This window comes from Canis aureus, chromosome 19 (genome assembly GCF_053574225.1).
Source record: "Canis aureus isolate CA01 chromosome 19, VMU_Caureus_v.1.0, whole genome shotgun sequence".
Lineage (NCBI taxonomy): Eukaryota > Metazoa > Chordata > Mammalia > Carnivora > Canidae > Canis > Canis aureus.
Genome location: NC_135629.1, coordinates 49,750,587 through 49,767,888, shown reverse-complemented (window position 1 = coordinate 49,767,888; position 17,302 = coordinate 49,750,587). Strand labels below are relative to the sequence as shown.

The 17,302-nt window shown below is 54.0% G+C and overlaps 1 protein-coding gene across 4 annotated transcripts; it reads left to right on the top strand.

Moving 5' to 3' along the window:
• The first annotated feature begins 60 nt into the window (after positions 1–60).
• Positions 61–17,044, top strand: CC2D1A (coiled-coil and C2 domain containing 1A). Of its 4 annotated transcripts, none has more exons than XM_077859692.1 (30): positions 61–360; positions 704–727; positions 1,849–1,984; positions 3,596–3,711; positions 3,806–3,871; positions 4,139–4,273; positions 4,372–4,606; positions 8,889–9,013; positions 9,333–9,405; positions 9,546–9,617; positions 9,726–9,856; positions 9,936–10,008; positions 10,698–10,831; positions 11,186–11,297; positions 11,381–11,553; positions 12,278–12,400; positions 12,487–12,545; positions 12,637–12,753; positions 13,973–14,046; positions 14,121–14,179; positions 14,296–14,347; positions 14,473–14,572; positions 14,661–14,751; positions 15,063–15,200; positions 15,305–15,366; positions 15,895–15,958; positions 16,056–16,182; positions 16,256–16,332; positions 16,417–16,464; positions 16,540–17,044. In XM_077859692.1, exons 1-30 carry the CDS (start codon positions 301–303, stop codon positions 16,558–16,560), a joined length of 2,877 nt encoding a protein of 958 aa, XP_077715818.1. In that variant the 5' UTR covers positions 61–300; the 3' UTR covers positions 16,561–17,044. The 4 variants fall into 4 exon arrangements, with proteins under 4 accessions (XP_077715818.1, XP_077715817.1, XP_077715820.1 ...); XM_077859691.1 differs by having other exon boundaries at positions 62–360; positions 15,302–15,366; XM_077859694.1 differs by lacking the exon at positions 704–727 and having other exon boundaries at positions 62–360.
• Positions 17,045–17,302: the final 258 nt, after the last annotated feature.

Here is a 17,302-nt window from a genome sequence, read left to right as displayed (position 1 = left end):
AGTCCGCGGCACCGCCCACCGCCCCTTAGTGCGCACGCGTGCCCGCGCACTGCCTGCCGGGAGTTGTAGTTTCAGTGCGGCGGGCCCAGCAATTCCAGTGGCTGCGCTCCGGTACCGCGGCGCCCAAGGGCCAAGGCGGAAGTGGGGCGGCCGCCCCGGGGGTCGCGGGGTCAGCGGTCGCGGGGCGCCAACGAGGGGCACTGGGCTCAGGAAGTGCGCGTGCGCGGGGAGAGGCCCCGGGGGAAGAGGCAGGGCAAGGCCAGGCGAGGTGGCCAGTGGCCCGGGCATCCAGCCTGGAAGATGCACAAGAGGAAGGGACCCCCGGGACCCCCAGGCCGAGGTGCTGCCGCCGCCCGCCAGGTGAGTCTGTACCCCACGGCCTCGCCTAGAGAACCCTACTCACCCCTATCACAGGTTTAGAGGAGGGCCCCACCCCTCAGGGGAACCTGATCACCACCCCCAGGTGAACCCCTTTGCCCGCCCTCCAGAGGAGGTTCTGCCCCCAAAGTGCGGCCTGCTGACCCCAGCTCCTCAGCTCTTGGCGCTGCGCCCTGGGCTCAGGGCCACCTGTTGCCGCAGCCTCTCCAGTTTGGGAGGGGAAGGCCTCGGACCTAGGATAAGGATACTGCACTCCTGGCCTGAACACCCGTGGAACCTTGCATCAGCCAGGCTAAGTCTGACTCTTTTTATCCCCACTGTACAGATGAGGACACTGAGGCCCAAAGAGGTGAAGACAGTTTCCCAAGGTCATAGGGATTAACAGCTTGGCCAGAGCAAAGTGCAAATCCAGAGCTGCTGCCATGAGCCCATGCGACTGTCTGGACCTCCTTTCCCTCCTCAATCTCCCCTGCCCCAGGCACCTGGAGAGTTTGATTTTTCTCGGCTCTGATGGAAGAAGCCAGGGTGTTAGAGTCTGGGTGACCTGGAGTTCTCTGCTGGCCTCTGCACATTGGACACTCAGCTTCACACCTCTCACACCTTAGGTTCCTCATCTGTAAAATGGAGGCCCTAAGAGTCCTTCTGTCACAGGACAGTTATGAAAATTCATTGGGATGATTTATGGAAAGTGCTAGAACATAGCACTCAATAAGTGTAACTTCATCATTGCTATTAAAAGGAGCTGTACAGGGACGCTTGGATGGCTCAGTGGTTGAGCATCTGCCTTCGGCTCAGGGCACGAATCTGGTCTGGGGATTGAGTCCTGCATCGGGCTCCCTGCAAGGAACCTGCTTCTCCCTCTGTCTCTGTCTTTGTGTCTCTCATGAATGAATGAATAAATAAAATCTTTAAAAATATTAAAAAATAAAATGAACTGTACATAATTGCCCATTTTGATGTGCAGAAAAGGCAGTTTTGTATAGTTCAACATAATATTATCATATCATGATTGGTCAATGAACTGGGATGGGATAGGAAGACAGGTCTGTTACACAATGAAAACCCTGCTTTCAACTTCTGTGTCTGGGCTTCTGTTTGCTCTTGCAGCCTTCCTGCATGGCCCCCTCTGCTGAGTATGCTGGAAGGAAAAGCCCAGGTGTACAGGTGTCTTTGTTTTGGGCAGGGTGTGGGGCCTGCTTTTCCCACTGAACTTGGTCAGCAGCCCATTTGGGTGTGGGCTTAGAGTGGGGAACAGGGTCTCTGCCCGCACTTTGCCCCATATTGATCTGTGCCTGGCCTATCATAGGACACCTGTTGCATTCTGAGCCCGTTCCAGCCTCCTGGCACTCCCCAGGGAAAGTGACTTTCCTTAGGAGGTCTGGGTTTCCTTCCTCCTACGGGAACTCCTGGCTGCCTCTGGCTAGGTGGGGTGTATTCCGAGGTCTGACTGGACCCTTGCTATTCCCTCAGCTGGGCCTGCTGGTTGACCTCTCCCCAGACGGCCTGATGATCCCTGAGGATGGAATTAACAATGAGGAACTGGAGGCTGAGTTCTTGGCCTTGGTTGGGGGTCAACCCCAAGTCCTGGAGAAGCTCAAAGGCAAAGGTGAGACTCTCAACCCACCCCTGAACACTTTCTGAGCTTCTGCTGTGGGCAGGGCTCAGCGCTGGACTGTGGAGAGAAGGAGGAAAAGAGACAGGTCTTTGCCCTCCTGAAACCCACAGCCTGGGTAAGGGGTTAAGTGATCAACACTGGACCTATGGGAGGGTTCAAATCCCAGCTCTGCCACTTAACTAGTTCTGTGACCAGATGAGTCCCAGCATCTGTGTGGGCCTTGGTTTCCCCATCTGTAAAATGGGATTAATGACCACACTTAATCACAGGAGTTACTCTTCTAGTATTTGTAAAGCACTTCACACACAGTCTAGCATTTCCTCCAACTTGCTGTCCTGTGATGAGGGCTGGGACGAGGGAAGCACAGAAGGATGGTAGAGACCTGTGAGCTGGGGCCAGATGCCCTCGAGAGGCACCGACAGTAAGGAAGGCCAGGTGAAAAGCAGGGAAGGGCTTCTGGGAGGGGCCACAACATATTCTAAATCCCCCTAGGGGAGGTGGCAGGGGACAGCAACTCTGTAGTGGGCAGTGGGGCTGGAGTTCTGAGGGCAAATGGAACCTTTATATTTTTCAGTTAATTCAGCTGATCCTCATTATTGATAAATTCCATATTTGTGAATTCATCTATGGGCTACACTTTATTTGTAACACCAAAATCAGTCCTTGGGGAGCTTTTGCAATTATTGATGGGCATTCAGAGAGCTGCAGAAAGTTCGATCACTCATCAAACACATTCCCAGCTGAGGTAGAGCAAGATGACACTCTGCCTTCTTGTCCTGGGGCATACTGCAAACAAGTGTCCTTTCCACACAGTCTGTGTGTAAGGCTGCATTTGTTCTCTTTTTGGTGCCTTTTATTGGTGATTTGGCTGTTCGCAAAGGCCCCCAAGTGAAGTGCTTAACGCTATCTCATGTCTCTAAGAGCAAGAAAGCAGTGATGTGTCTTATGGAGAAAAGACCTAACAGATGAGCTTCATTCAGACATGACTTACAGTGCTGAGTTCAGTGGTAACAACAATCTACATTTTAAAATGTGTCATTAGATAGAAACTCACATCGAGCAAGGTTATGTAATGACTGGTTGGTGAAAATTTTGTGCCCAGAGGCTCAAGGGACCCTAACCTTGTATTTTCTTTGGCAATGGTCCAGTATTTGCTAAGTCAGTGTTTATGGCAGTTTTGTAGAACATAACTAATGCAAATCATGAGAATAAGTCAAATAACAAAATGCTGACCATGTGCTGTTTGGGAGCTTCATTTACCTTTAGTTCTCACAATCCACCTGTGAGGGAGAAATTATTGTCCTCATCTAATAGATGGGAAGACTGAGTCCCAGAGAAGTCAAGTGACTTCCCCAGGGCTCCAGAGTGACAAAGCTGCAGAGCCAGGGTGTGAAGTCAGGCTTGATAGGGAAGAGATGAGGCGGGCAGGATCGGCAGGGAGCGGGATCATACCTGGTGGGCCTGAGGGCTGTGGGGTGCCATGGAAGGTCCGGGAGAGGGGCAGGCATGCTGCCCTATTCTTTGGGGCCACGGGTCACGAGGATGGGAAGCTGGAGACCCTGGAAGGATCCCAGTTCAGCTGGGGCCTCTCCCTGCCACCAGGTCCCCTGCCCATGGAGGCCATTGAGAAGATGGCCAGCCTGTGTATGCGAGATCCAGATGAGGATGAGGATGAGGGTACAGATGAGGAGGACGTAGAGGCTGATGATGACCTGCTGGTGAGTACCCAGGGCAAAGCAGGGGGCTTCCCATGCTGTCGCTACCCCATCCAGCGGGCCTTCATGTGTGGCCTGTGGCCGTGTGTCCCTGCAGGCGGAACTAAACGAGGTCCTTGGGGAGGAGCAGAAGAATGTGGAGTCCCACCTTCCTGTGGCTCAGGTATAGCCCAGCAACCCGCTCCCCGTGGTCCAGAGTTCGAGGCCCTCCCTTGCCTCTCAACCATGTTACCTTGCGGAAGTGACGCGGCACTTCTGAGACCCAGTTCCCTGCACCGGGAATGGGGATGATGACTTCTGCCTGGTGGGGTATGGGGACAGCTGACCCAGAGGCAACATGCTTGGTGTGTGGGAGGCTCTTGACAAGGGAGCTCATGGGGAGAGCTCAGGTGGGGTCACCACCCAGACCATGCCCTGGTCCCTCCTGCAGCCTAAAGCCACAGCCCCCAGCCCAGGCATGGAGGCCATCTTGCAGGAGAGGCTGGCCCTCTACCAGACAGCGATCGAAAGTGCTAGGCAAGCTGGAGATGGTGCCAAGATGCGGCGCTATGACCGGGGCCTTAAGGTAAGTGGGCAGGTGACGGGAGGGTGCTGGGACCCTACCACTGCCCATTGCACTCAGCTCCAAGTTCCTCTAAAACCCACTTTCATACCTTCTCTCAGACACTTGAAAACCTGCTGGCCTCTGTCCGGAAGGGTAACACCATCGATGAAGGGGACATCCCACCACCTGTGGCAGTGGGGAAAGGCCCAGCAGCCACGCCCAGCCACACTCCGGCACCTACCCAGCCGGCCTCTGCAAACCCGCCAGTCCCAGAGCCCAGGGTCACGGTCGAAGGCCCTCCTTCTATTGCTCCAGCCACATCCATAGGCTTGGCTAAGCCCCAGCTTCCCCCAGGTAGGCCAAGGGCAGGGCTAGACTGACATGAGATTTGCGGGGATGGTATTCAGTGGTTGGCCATTTTGTGGGGGTGCAGACCCTGCATCGATTATTAGATATTCTTTCACTTATTTACTTATATATTTATTTATTGAGCCCTTGCGAGCAGGGGGAGGGGCAGAGGGAGAGGGAGAGGGAGAGAGAAAATCTCAAGCAGACTCTGCTCTGAGCACAGAGCCCAACACGGGGCTCGATCCCATGACCCAGAGACCATGACCCAAGCTGAAATCAGGAGTTGTACACTTAACCGACTGAGCCGTGCAGGTGCCCTGATTGTTAGATATTCTTAACAAGTCTTCCCTTCCTGGGTCCTCATGCCTCTGGAATTCATCAATGCCTCTTTCGTACGTGTGGTAGTCTAATATATGTAACATAACATTGGCTGTTTTAACCATTTTTCAGTGCGCAGTTGAGCGGCGTGTAGCACATTCATGGTGTTGTGCAACCACCACCTCTGTCTTCCAAAGATTTTTCATCACCCCAAAGAAAAACTCTGTCCCCATGGAACACTAATTCCCCATACCCTCCCCCACCCCCTGGCTCCCATCATCCACCCTCTGTCTATTAATTTGCCTCTCCTAGATATTTAGAGTAAGTAGAACCACGTGCTATTTGTCCTTTTGGGTCCTGCTTCTTTCACTTAACATAATGTTGGAGTGTGTGTCAGAGCTTCACTCCTTTTGGGGGCTACCATTCTCAGACAGAGGGTTCTCAGTGGATAATTTCCAAGCCCTCAGCTTGTCTGTCTGCTCTCCTAACACTCACCTGCTGGAGGTTTTCCAACCTCCCAAGAGGTTTTCCTTCTCCGGTAAGCCTTCCTCCCACTATGGGAAAGGACTGCCCGCCCCTGTCCCTTCTAGAATATCAACACAGGCTCTGCCCCAGGGGCAAACACTCCCCAAGCGAACCAAAGAGACACTCAAAACCAGGCTGGCCCGTTTGAGAAAGTAAACATCAGGTCTAAATCTGCAGCCAGACTGGTTTCTAAGCTATTGTTTTGGCAACGTTCAGGGCGGATTGTTGGAAATCATCACCTGAAATTCTCCACCGAAATCACCAAAACATTTCTCACGATAGGGTTTTGGCACATAGGTTGGCAGGGGTTCCAGGAATCCCCAGACGCGGTGATGACAAGACTCCGCCTCTTCCCATCTGTTCGTTGGCGTGAAGCAGGTTTCTTTATGCTATAAAAAAGAAAACAGGGAAGTTGGGAAAAGAATGAATGAATAACAGGAGTTAATTGGTAGAGGGTGGACCCATCCCTGACTGCCTCAGCAAGAGGCGCACGCTCGTAAAATTTTACTCTTGGCATATAAAAATTTTTCATCCAAAAGCTTGATATATTTAGGCTTTGCTCAATTATATGCTACTAATACCAGTGATTCAACCCGGAAGAACATTTTCTCAGCTCTGAGAGACTTGCAATGATACATCATAAAACCGGTCAAATGTCAAGGTGTTTTGCTTCAACCTATGGACTCCTACACCTAAACTTAAAGCTGTAGGTGCAATTGTCAGTTTGAGAAAGTTCAATCTTTGCAGGCCATTCTAGGGTTTGTGGACTGGGTGGTATATCTATTATACTTGTTTGTTTGTTTGTTTTAATGAGAAAAATTGCACAGATTGCTTTCAATATAGATGCTTTTCTGGAAAACTGATTGAACTGTGTTATTTGATACTGTAACTAACACACTGAAAAGAAGCTTAACTGTTTCCTCACTTGGCCAGCACACCACAGGGATGGATTTTGATTACACAAATGTACAATACGGTGGTCAAGAAAAGGCTTCCAAGCACCCACATAATACGGTTGACCCTTGAACAACGCAACTTTGAACTGAGCGGGTCACTATTCCTTTGATAAACACAGCAGAGCACTGCATTTCTTTCTTTTTTTTTTTTTTAAAGATTTTATTTATTTATTCATGAGAAACAGAGAGGCAGACACAGGCAGAGGGAGAAGCAGGCTCCATGCAGGGAGCCCGACGTGGGACTCGATCCCAGGACTCCAGGATCATGCCCTGGGCTGAAGGCAGGAGCCAAACCGCTGAGCCACCCGGGAATCCCAGAGCACTGTATTTCTCTTGTGGTTTTCCTAGTATCATTTTCTGTAGCTTGCTTTATTATAGGAACACCACGGTATGTAATGCACATAACATGTAAAATGTGTCGATCAACTGTCTTTATTATTGGTAATGCTTCTGTTCAACAGCTTTAATAGTGAAGTTTTGGGAGAGTCAGATTTTTGAGGGGCACATTGGTGGCTCAGTCGCTTAAGTGTCTGCCTTTGATTCAGGTCATAGTCCCGGGATCCTAGATTGCACAGCGTCAAGCTCCCTGCTCAGTGGCGAGTCTGCTTCGCCCCCTCCCTCTGTCCCTCTGTCCCTCTGTAGCACGCTATTTGTGCTCTCCCTTTCTTCCTCTCTTTTTTAAGATTTTATTTATTTATTTGACAGAGATGGGGTTGCACAAGCAGGGAGAGCAGCAGAGGGAGAGGGAGAAGCAGGCTTGATCCCAGGACCCTGGGATCACAACCTGAGCTGAAGGCAGATGCTTAACCAACTGAGCCACCCAGGTGCCCCTCTTGCTCTTTCTTTCATATAAATAAAATCTTAAAAAAAAAAAAAAAAAAGTGGAGGGATGCCTGGGTCGCTCAGTGATTGAGTGGCTGCCTTCAGCTCAGGGTGTGGTCCTGGAGTCCCGGGATTGAGTCCCACATCCGGCTCCCTGCATGGAGCCTGCTTGTCCCTCTCTGTGTCTCTGCCTCTCTCTCTGTTATCTCTCATAAATAAATAAATAAAATCCTTAAAATTTAAAGATTTTTAATTATTTTAAAAATTTTAATTTTAAAATTTAAAATTTTAATTTTAAAAATCCATTTAAAGTGGATTTTCAACTATGTGGTAGGAGGGGTGTTGGCACCCTTAACCCCCATGTTGTTCATGGGTCAACTGCATGCCTCTCTGAACTCTGAACTGTGTACTTAGAAAAGGTTAAGATGGTGAATTTCATATGTATTTTGCCACAATTAAAAAAAAATAACTAAAGGCGAGGGAACCTGACTGGCTTAGTTGGTATACAACATGTGACTCTTGATCTAGGGTCCTGAGTTCAAGTCCCACATTGGGTGTTGAGCTTACTTAAAAAAAAAGTGAATATTGGTAAGTTTCAAATCACCATGGTAGTTAAAGTACATTAGATTTTATATTTTATTATTTATTTATTTATTTATTTATTTATTTATTTATTTATTTATAAAAGTACATTAGATTTTAAAAGGATGATGTGATAGCTTTAATTTGTGATTGTGAATATTTGCAAGGCCCTGGGAATAACAAGTGTGGCCAACTTTTGAAACTTACGACAAAAAATTTTATTTTATTTATTTATTTAAAGATTTTATTTATTTATTCATGAGAGACACAGAGAGAGACAGAGAGAGAGAGAGAGGGAGGCAGAGACACAGGCAGAGGGAGAAGCAGGCTCCATGCAGGGAGCCCAAGGTGGAACTCGATCTAGGGTCTCCAGGATCACACCCTGGGCTGAAGGCAGCACTAAACTGCTGAGCCGCCCGGGCTGCCCTATTTTTTATTTTTTAAAAAGGTTTTATTTATTATTTATTTGACAGAGAGAGAGAGTGTGTGCACAAGGAGGGGGAGTGGAAGCAGAAGGAGTAGCAGACTCCCCACTGAATAGGGAGAGCCCAATGTGGGGGGCTCCATCTCAGGATCCCAAGATCATGACCCAAGCCGAAGGCCGACACTCAACCAGCTGAGCCATCTAGGCACCCCTAGACAAAAAGTTTTAGATGCCAACTTAGAAATGCATAAGGGTATATGAATTTCCCAAAATCTTCTTGGGGTCCAAACAGCAGCAGCTCCAGAGACTGCCAGTCTTGGGCTGGAATGCCCGCCACACCATCCTCAGGTGGTCACCTCAGGAAGGTGGCATCCCCTCTGAGCCTTGTTCTCACATCTGTTGTGAGGATTAAATAGAACTGGTTCAGGGGCGCCCATGTGGCTCAGTTGGTTAAGTGTCTGACTCTTGGTTTCAGCTCAGGTCATGATCTCAGGGTTGTGAGATCAAGCCCCACATGGTGCTCTGCACTCAACATGGAGTCTGCTTGTCCCTTTCCTTTCCCCCTCTGACCCCCTCCCCTCTCTTTTTCCCTCTAAAATAAGTAAATACAATCTTAAAAAAAGAAAGAAAGAAATGGTTCATACACTCTTCCCCCTTCCAGGTCCCTGTAGCCCTGGCACCCTGGCCCAGTTGCAGAGCCGCCAGCGGGAATACAAGTTGGCTGCCCTTCATGCCAAGCAGCAGGGAGACACTGCCACTGCTGCCAGACACTTCCGTGTGGCCAAGGTGCGTCCAGATGGGCAAATGGGATCAGAGGGTAAAGGCAGGATGCTTCCGACTTTGTGTGGCAGCAAAGAGCAGGAGCTCTGCAGTTAGACCCAGATTCAATCCTGGCCCCTAGTCACTCTAGAGTTGTTTGCTGTACCTCTGAAAGCCCCAGTTTACCCTCTCTGTGAAATGGGCATAAATCTTGGAAGAGGCTTCAAGAAGATGGTGCAGAGGAATGGATAGAGCTAGGGGACCTCTGTCAAATGGCAGGGTGCAGAGGCTCCCCACAGGGTCCTGGCCCCAGCTGCAGCCTCTTCCCCGATCTTCCTTCTCACAGAGCTTCGATGCTGTCTTGGAGGCCCTGAGCCGGGGGGAGCCCGTGGACCTGTCCCGCCTGCCACCTCCCCCTGGTGAGAACCCTACCCAGCTCACCCTTCAGGATTTGATGCTGCCTCTCTCATTGGTCACCTGGGAACCCCCTCAGGCCACATCAACCTAGGGTGAGGGGTGCTCAGGCCAGCCCCTCATTGGACTGGATCTCTGCCCTCAGACCAGCTGACCCCAGACCCACCATCACCACCGCCACAGCCTCCGACTCCCACCACGGTGCCCTCCACGCCAGGTAAGCTCCTGGAACCCTGTGTAGTAGGCAGGCAAGGGCAAGACATTCTTTCCTTCCTGAGACTCTTAACCCGCCCCTGTGCTCCCCGTCACCCCCTGTCTGCTCCAGAGGTTCCCCCACCTCCGCGGACTCTCCTGGAGGCATTGGAGCAGCGGATGGAGCGATACCATGTGGCTGCAGCCCAGGCCAAGACCAAAGGGGATCAGCGGAAGGCTCGCATGCATGAGCGCATCGTCAAGGTATGTGGGGGACCTAATGGGCATGTGGACTGCACCTGGTGACCTGGCCCAGGTAGCCCTAATACTGTGTCTGTTGCAGCAATACCAAGATGCCATCCGAGCCCACAAGGCTGGCCGAGCAGTAGATGTGAGCGAGCTGCCAGTGCCCCCAGGTAGGCACTGCCCCCTACCCCTAGCCCTCTGGCCTCTGAGCCTTTGCAGCTGCTATTCCTTCTGATTGCACAGGCCCAGGAAGCTGTTTGCTGTGCATTCAGGAATTCTGCAGACTTGTCAGACAATTGGCAGCTTAAAGTTGGGTCACAATAGGACTGTTTGTACCATGGAAATTGGCAGATGCTAAAAATCAGGGCAGTTTATTTGGAGAACTATTCATCAGCCCACCGTCATCTGATCCCTTCTTTGTTCAACTCACTGTCTCCTAGTCATCAGCTCTCAGCTTTGCACATACCTACTCAGTCTCCCCTCAATCTCCCCATGGGTTGGGGTTCTCCTTTGGGCTCTCAGAGCTGCCTGTGTGTCCCCCCATGAAAGCAGTTATCTCTCAGCACCCTGGTCCCCTAGGAATCCCCCCAGGCCTGTGACCAGGTCTTGTGTCCAGTACCTTACCTCATCTAGTGCTTGACTTTGGAGTCTGGTCAAGGCCCCAGGGTCAGGTGAGACATACCAAGAGGCAAGAGGGAGTTAGAATGATCTGATGTCTACACAGAACCAGCAGGCAGCGCCTTCCTGGATTCAAAGTATATCCAAAGCCCAGAGGCTCCTTAGGAGGGGGAGGAACTCACGTCTCCATCATTATGGCATGGGTCTCTCCCTCCTGACTGGGCCCTGACTGGCCGCCCAGGCTTTCCCCCCATCCAGGGCCTGGAGGCCACTGAGCCCACCCAGCAGAACCTGGTGGGGGTCCTGGAAACTGCCATGAAGCTGGCCAACCAGGATGAAGGCCCGGAGGATGAAGAGGATGAGGAATCTAAGAAGGTGTGAAGGGCTGGGTTCTTGGGGTGAGGCAGGGGAGTGGCAGCAAAGCCAAGCCCTGACAGCCTGGTGAGAACTGGCCTTACTCCCAGCCCTGCCTCTTCCTGGCCATGTGGCCACGGGCAAGTCAGTTTGCTCTCTGATCCTGTCTCCTCATCTGGGAAGTGGGCATGGTGACAGTCTCTGTCTCCCAGGGCTGTTGCAGAGTCTACAAGAATGGGGCCTTACGTTGTGTTCAGTGCTGAGGAAACAGAAACTAAGACAGTCCCTGTTGTCAGCATCAGACCTTGACACTTTGGGGAGTGGAACCCCTGCAGGCACTAGGAGAGCTCTGACTTCTTCTCCATCCCTTGGCAGCCCACCAGCTCTCCGGCCCCCATGGCCCAGCCCAAGGCCCCACCCTCAAGGGCACCACAATCAGGCTCCACTTCAGCAGCCAAAACAGCCCCCAAGGCCACATCCACCAGAGGTAGGTATGCCCTCCCTTCCCTGGCTGCTCATTGCCTGGCTACGGGCTGAGCAGCACCCATCAACACCCCTGTTTACTCACAGCCCAGCAGCAACTGGCCTTCCTGGAGGGCCGCAAGAAGCAGCTCCTGCAGGCTGCCCTGCGAGCCAAGCAGAAGAATGACGTAGAAGGTGCCAAAATGCACCTGCGCCAGGCCAAGGGGCTGGAGCCCATGCTGGAGGCCTCACGCAACGGGCTGCCTGTGGACATCGCCAAGGTGAACTCTCTAGGCCTGCTCACTTTCCCAGGCACCCACCCACTGGGCTCTGGCCACTTGGCCATGTGACTGGCAGTATGTTAGCGTCCAGGTTAAGCTACTCTAACAAATAGGTCTCCCTAAAACAGTGGCTAAAAGACAACATTTATATTTCTTGCATGTAATGCCCCGGCCAGTCTCCGAAAGACAAAGCCACCCAGGATTCCAGGTTCCTTCCTCGATGTCTCTCTGCCACACCTGCAGAGGTCACCTTTGTCCACATGGTTGGAGTGGGTTGGCGCCCTGTCTGCATTCAGTCCATGGGAAGCGGTGAGGGAAAGAAAGGGCAAGGCAAGCAGTTTCTTTTAAAGGAAGCGACACAGTGTGCCACTGTGTCACTTGTGCTTGCCTTCCACTGGCCAGAGCTGAATCACACGGCTGTACCTAGCTGCAAGGGATGCTGGGACATGACGTCTCTTGTCTGTGTGCCTAGCCATAACTCCATTGCTAGGGAAGGGAGGGCAAGGATCACATTTGGGCAAAAGAGTTAAAAGATGCTGCCACTTTCAGATGGATCCTCCCCTTTTCTCTGAGCACTACTTTTCATCTTGGGGAAGAAGGGAGACCAGGACAGGGGCAAAACAGTAGTCCAGGAAGGCCTCTCCAAGGAGGGTTGACATTTCCACGGGTGGGCCTGTTCGTTGCTGGCCAACGGGCCCCTGCCCATGAGCCTCGTCTTCCCCAGGTGCCCCCCGCCCCTGTCAACAAGGATGACTTCTCTCTGGTCCAGCGGCCCGGCCCAGGTTTGTCTCAGGAGTCTGCCCGGCGCTATGGTGAACTCACCAAACTCATTAGGCAGCAGCACGAGGTGAGGCAGGCCCCTGGCCTGGATCAGTGGGCTTCCCTCAGGGTCACGGCCCCCCAACCCTCCCCTCACTGTCTTCTGCTCTTCAGATGTGCCTGAACCACTCTAACCAGTTCACTCACCTGGGCAACATTGCTGAAACCAGCAAGTAAGTGCCCCTCTCCCCACCTCTGCCAGATGTTTGCACCCCTAAGCCACCCCTGGGCCTAGGGACCTGAGCAGGGCTCTCTTGGTGGCAGATTTGAGAAGCTGGCAGAGGACTGTAAGCGAAGCATGGAGATTCTGAAGCAGGCATTCGCCCGGGGTCTCCCCACGCCCACTGCCCGCTTTGAGCAGAGAACCTTCAGTGTCATCAAGTAAGGCCCTGATGCCCCTTGGCCCACACGCCCCTTTGGAGAGGGGTTTGCCCTCCCCAGAAGCCAGTGGAGGACTTGCCTCTGGGGGAAAGGTTGGTTGGGTGGTGAAAGCATGGTATATGCAAGGGTCCTGGGGCAGACATGTGGTGCAAGGGAAGGATGGTGATGGGATATTGACAGTGACACGTTGGGAACTGGGGAAGATCTAGCGAGTGCTGAGATGTGCCTTGTCCCAGGGCCTGGGTGAGCCCTCACGATCATTGCTGGTCCTGCTCCTGTCTAGTCTCCCTGGGCAGTTGGGGTCATTTTTCCCATTTATAGATGGGATTAGGTGTAGCCACTGCAGTAACCTGGGATAACCCACACCCCTCACCACAGCTCCCCATCACCTCGTCTCCATCCACTGTGCCCGCCTTCTGCCACACAGGTCTCTTTTTGGTCCCTCAGATGGACCAACCATGTATCCTACTCAGGGCCTTTGCACCAGCTGTTTCCTCTGCCCAGACCCTCTTCCCCAGGTCTCCACGTAGCAGTGCCTTCCTGGCATCCAAATCACCTATGATGTCACCTCCCCTGAGAGGCCCTCCTTGACCACCCTGTCTGTAGTGGCCCCTCCTGAGCATACTCCACCCTCCCCTATTTAATTCTCTGTGGGATTGCTTTGTTTCTCTATTTGTATATTCACTGGTCCTCTCTTCACTCAGCTACCTTGGGCTCCATGAGCGCAGGGTTTGGGTCTGTCTCACTTACTTCCACATCCCCAGTAGCGAGGGTACCAGCAGATACATAGTAGGGGCTCCAGAAATAGCGGTAAATGAATGGAAAGTCCCCCAGCAGCTAGGGCAGTCACTGGCTGGTACATGGTAGTTGCTCAAGAAATGCCAGATGAAGAGAATAAGGAAGGCCCTCTAGCAGCTGAGGCAGGGGATGACTAATATTAGGGACTCCAGAAATTTCAAATGAAGGAAAGCTCCCCCAGCAGAGGCCACTGGCTGACCCAAAGTGGGTCCCGGATAGATAGTGCAGACTGAAAAGTCTCAAATATAAGCCATTGGCAGAATTGGACAAAGAACTCTAGTTCTGATTCTAAAAGTGGAGCCCAGGGCCTGATAAACTGCAAAGGCCGGCACGGGGTTTGTTCTGGACCCGCCGAGGGAAAAGCAGGCAGGCAGGCTTTGTGGCTGATGTGCCTCTGTCTCCCCACCTGCCCTCCCCGAAGGATCTTTCCTGACCTCAGCAGCAACGACATGCTCCTGTTCATCGTGAAGGGCATCAACTTGCCCACGCCCCCAGGTGAGGGGCGGCAGGCTGGGGTCAGGGCCGCGGGATTGCCTCTCTGCCCAGCTCTGACCCTTGTTTGCGCACAGGGCTGTCTCCCAGCGACCTGGATGTCTTTGTTCGGTTTGACTTTCCCTATCCCAATGTGGTACGTGGATCAGCGGGGAGGGGCGGGCCGAAGCCCCTCCGGGCTGGGAATGGGTGGGCAGGGGTCCAAAGGGAGGCCCCAGCCCCTGAGTTTCCCTGCCTCCTATTTGGCTGCAGGAAGAAGCTCAGAAAGACAAGACCAGCGTGATTAAGAACACAGACTCCCCCGGTGAGCTGAGCTGAGGGCTGAGCCGAGGTGGGAGGCATCCCAGCCCCAAGCAGAGAGAACATGAGACCAAGGCCTGACCCCTCCCTCTTTCCTCTTCACCCGCCCTGTCCTCATTCCCCGAGTAGAGTTCAAGGAGCAATTCAAACTCTGCATCAATCGCAGCCACCGTGGCTTCCGAAGGGCCATCCAGACCAAAGGCATCAAATTTGAAGTGGTTCACAAGGGGTGAGCTGGGGGTGCAGGTGGTGTGGGTGGGTTCTGGGAGAGGGGAAGCTGCCCTGGGCCAACCATCCTGTCCCCCTCGCACACACAGGGGGCTGTTCAAGACGGATCGGGTACTGGGCACAGCCCAGCTGAAGCTGGACGCCCTGGAGACAGCATGCGAGGTCCGGGAGATCCTTGAGGTGCGATGTAGACATTTGTCTGGAGACTCTGCTGTGGCTGTGTCACTTGTTAACAACACTCAGATGATTTCTACAGGCCCTGGACCTCCTGGGGTCTCCTCTGCTGACCCAGCCCATCCCCCAGGGGTCCCATACCTCCCTACTACCCAACCCTGAGTATTCCCAGCACCCCGCTCCCATTTTGACCACTTGATATCTCAGCCATACCCAGGGGCTTCTATTTTGGAAGTTGCCCTGGTTCTCCCCTGATCCCAACCCTGGGCTTCCAGCCACTGCCTGCTTCTCAGGATCCTCCCCTCGTTCCCACCCAGGTCCTGGATGGTCGCAGGCCCACAGGGGGGCGACTGGAGGTGATGGTTCGAATTCGGGAGCCACTGACGGCACAGCAGTTGGAAACCACAACCGAGAGGTGGCTGGTCATCGACCCTGTGCCAGCAGCAGCGCCCACAGTGAGACTCCTGCCCATCCGCAACTCCAGAGAGGGAGGCTAAGTTCGGGGGGGGGGGGGGGGGGGGGCGGGAATCACAACATCGGTTCTGTCCCCCCGAAGCAGGTTGCTGGGCCCAAAGGGAAGGCCCCTCCCACACCTGCCCCTGCGAGGGAGCCAGGGAACAGGTAGGTGGCTGGGGCCAGCCATACTGGAGAGAAGCCCCTTCTTCCTGTCTCAGTCTCTCATCGGGCACAGATTTTAGCGTGTCTCTCCCTGGCTCCAAAACGTGGCCTGCCTCCTTGCTCCTGAAACATCCAGTTTGAACTCCTCGGCCTGATTTTTAAGATCGTTTATGATATTATCAATATGTCCAGTAGTCTTCTCTCTTCCCACTTCCTCCTGTTTCTTCATGGTTACCTACACCTAGTTTTTACTGGCTTCTGGGCTTTTCTGTGGTCTTGCCCTGAGCTCCCTTATCCACTTGGCCCCCCACTCTCCTGCCCAACGCTGACTTCCAACTTGGCCGTGGCCTCTAGGAAGCCTTCCCTGACCACCTGGCACGGCAGTTGCCTTAGTGTACAGCCATCATCCCCACCAGGTCGTGGGCCCAGCAGCACCATGGTGGGCCTGGCTTGTCTCCTGCCATTCCCCAGTGCCCAGCGGTCAGGGCTGGGAGGCTCCTTACTGCTTCTCATCCTTCTCCAACTCCATAGATCAACACGGCCTTTGCATAGTCTCAGTGTGCTGGCCTTTGATCAAGAGCGTCTGGAGCGGAAGGTGGGTTGCCTGCTTTGGTGGACTCGGCGGGGCAGGATTGGGGGTTCCGTAGGCCCTAGGTGGGGCCCTCACAGTGCCCCGCTTTGCATCCCCGCAGATCCTGGCCCTGAGGCAGGCACGGCGGCCAGTGCCCCCGGAAGTGGCCCAACAGTACCAGGACATCCTGCAACGCAGCCAGTGGCAGCGGGCGCAGCTGGAGCAGGGGGGCCCGGGCATCCGGAGGGGTAGGGTCTCGGGACAGGTTGGGGACGGAAGGGCAGGGCAGCAGTCCCCATCCTGACCCCATCCTCCCCACAGAGTACGCGGCCCAGCTGGAGCGTCAGCTACAGTTCTACACAGAGGCCGCCCGGCGCCTGGGCAATGATGGCAGCAGGGTGAGCGGAGTGAGGGCCCGGTGGGCGCTGGGAGGGGTGGGGCTGCTGTGGGCGGCAGCCCGCTGATCCCCTCTTGGCCCCTAGGAGGCCGCAAAGGAGGCACTCTACAGGCGGAACCTGGTGGAGAGTGAGGTGAGTGGCTAGGGTATGGGGGGAGTGTGGCTGTGGCCATGAGCATCACCCTGACCCCCGTGGCCTCCCCTTCAGCTGCAGCGGCTCCGCAGGTGAGGGGCCAACCAGGCGGGCGCCCCTGGAGAGCGGGGAGTAGCCCCAAGGCCCTGGCACTGGGAGGAGCTGACAAAGCCACAGCCGAGGACCAGACAAGCAGACAATCAGCGGACAGTCGGCTCCAGATGGACACAACCCCCACTGGGTCCCCCCTCAACCAGGCCACAGCCTCCCTGGCAGGGGGCACTGGGGATAGAAACACCAGCCAGCTTGTGCCCCTTGCCCAGGCCTGGCTGGGTGGGCCCTGGACAGTCCCGTTTGCACAGCCTGGGGTGTCGGGCCCCTGGTCTGCCCTGGAGGTGGGGGGGCAGCTAGGACCAAGCCCCAAGGGCCCCTGCAAGCACTTTATTTCCTGTCCCTCCCCAGCCTTAACCCAGAAGCCCACCCACACCCCAAAGAAGCCGCTGAGGTCAGCCAGAGCCCAGCTGGCTCCCCAGGGCTGACACAGGGAATAAACAGCCAGGGCCACGCCTGGCTCACTCTGTCCTGTGTTTGCTTCTTGCTCCTTCCCTCTGTGACTAGCTGAGTCTCCCCCACAGTCCCCCTGGGGGTTGTTGGCAAGGTGTCTGCAAGAGGGGCAGGCTGTGGGGGGAAGCGTGCCTGTGAAAGATGTGTCTGCTTCTCATGCTTGTGCAGGGATGTGTGTGAGGGCCCATGGCCTGCTTCAGGGCGTCTGCTGTGCCCAGTGTTTTTGTAGCTGGTGGCCTTGGGCATGTCTGGGTTTTTGAATGTGGTCAGGCTT

What these genes read in the sequence shown, in the direction of transcription:
- CC2D1A (XM_077859691.1), top strand. Translation starts at nt 301, where the DNA reads ATGCACAAGAGGAAGGGACCCCCGGGACCCCCAGGCCGAGGTGCTGCC. An exon ending in GGACACTGAGGCCCAAAGAG is followed by an intron (nt 728 to 1,848) that starts GTGAAGACAGTT and finishes CTATTCCCTCAG; the next exon opens with CTGGGCCTGCTGGTTGACCT. An exon ending in CAACTTGCCCACGCCCCCAG is followed by an intron (nt 14,047 to 14,120) that starts GTGAGGGGCGGC and finishes GTTTGCGCACAG; the next exon opens with GGCTGTCTCCCAGCGACCTG.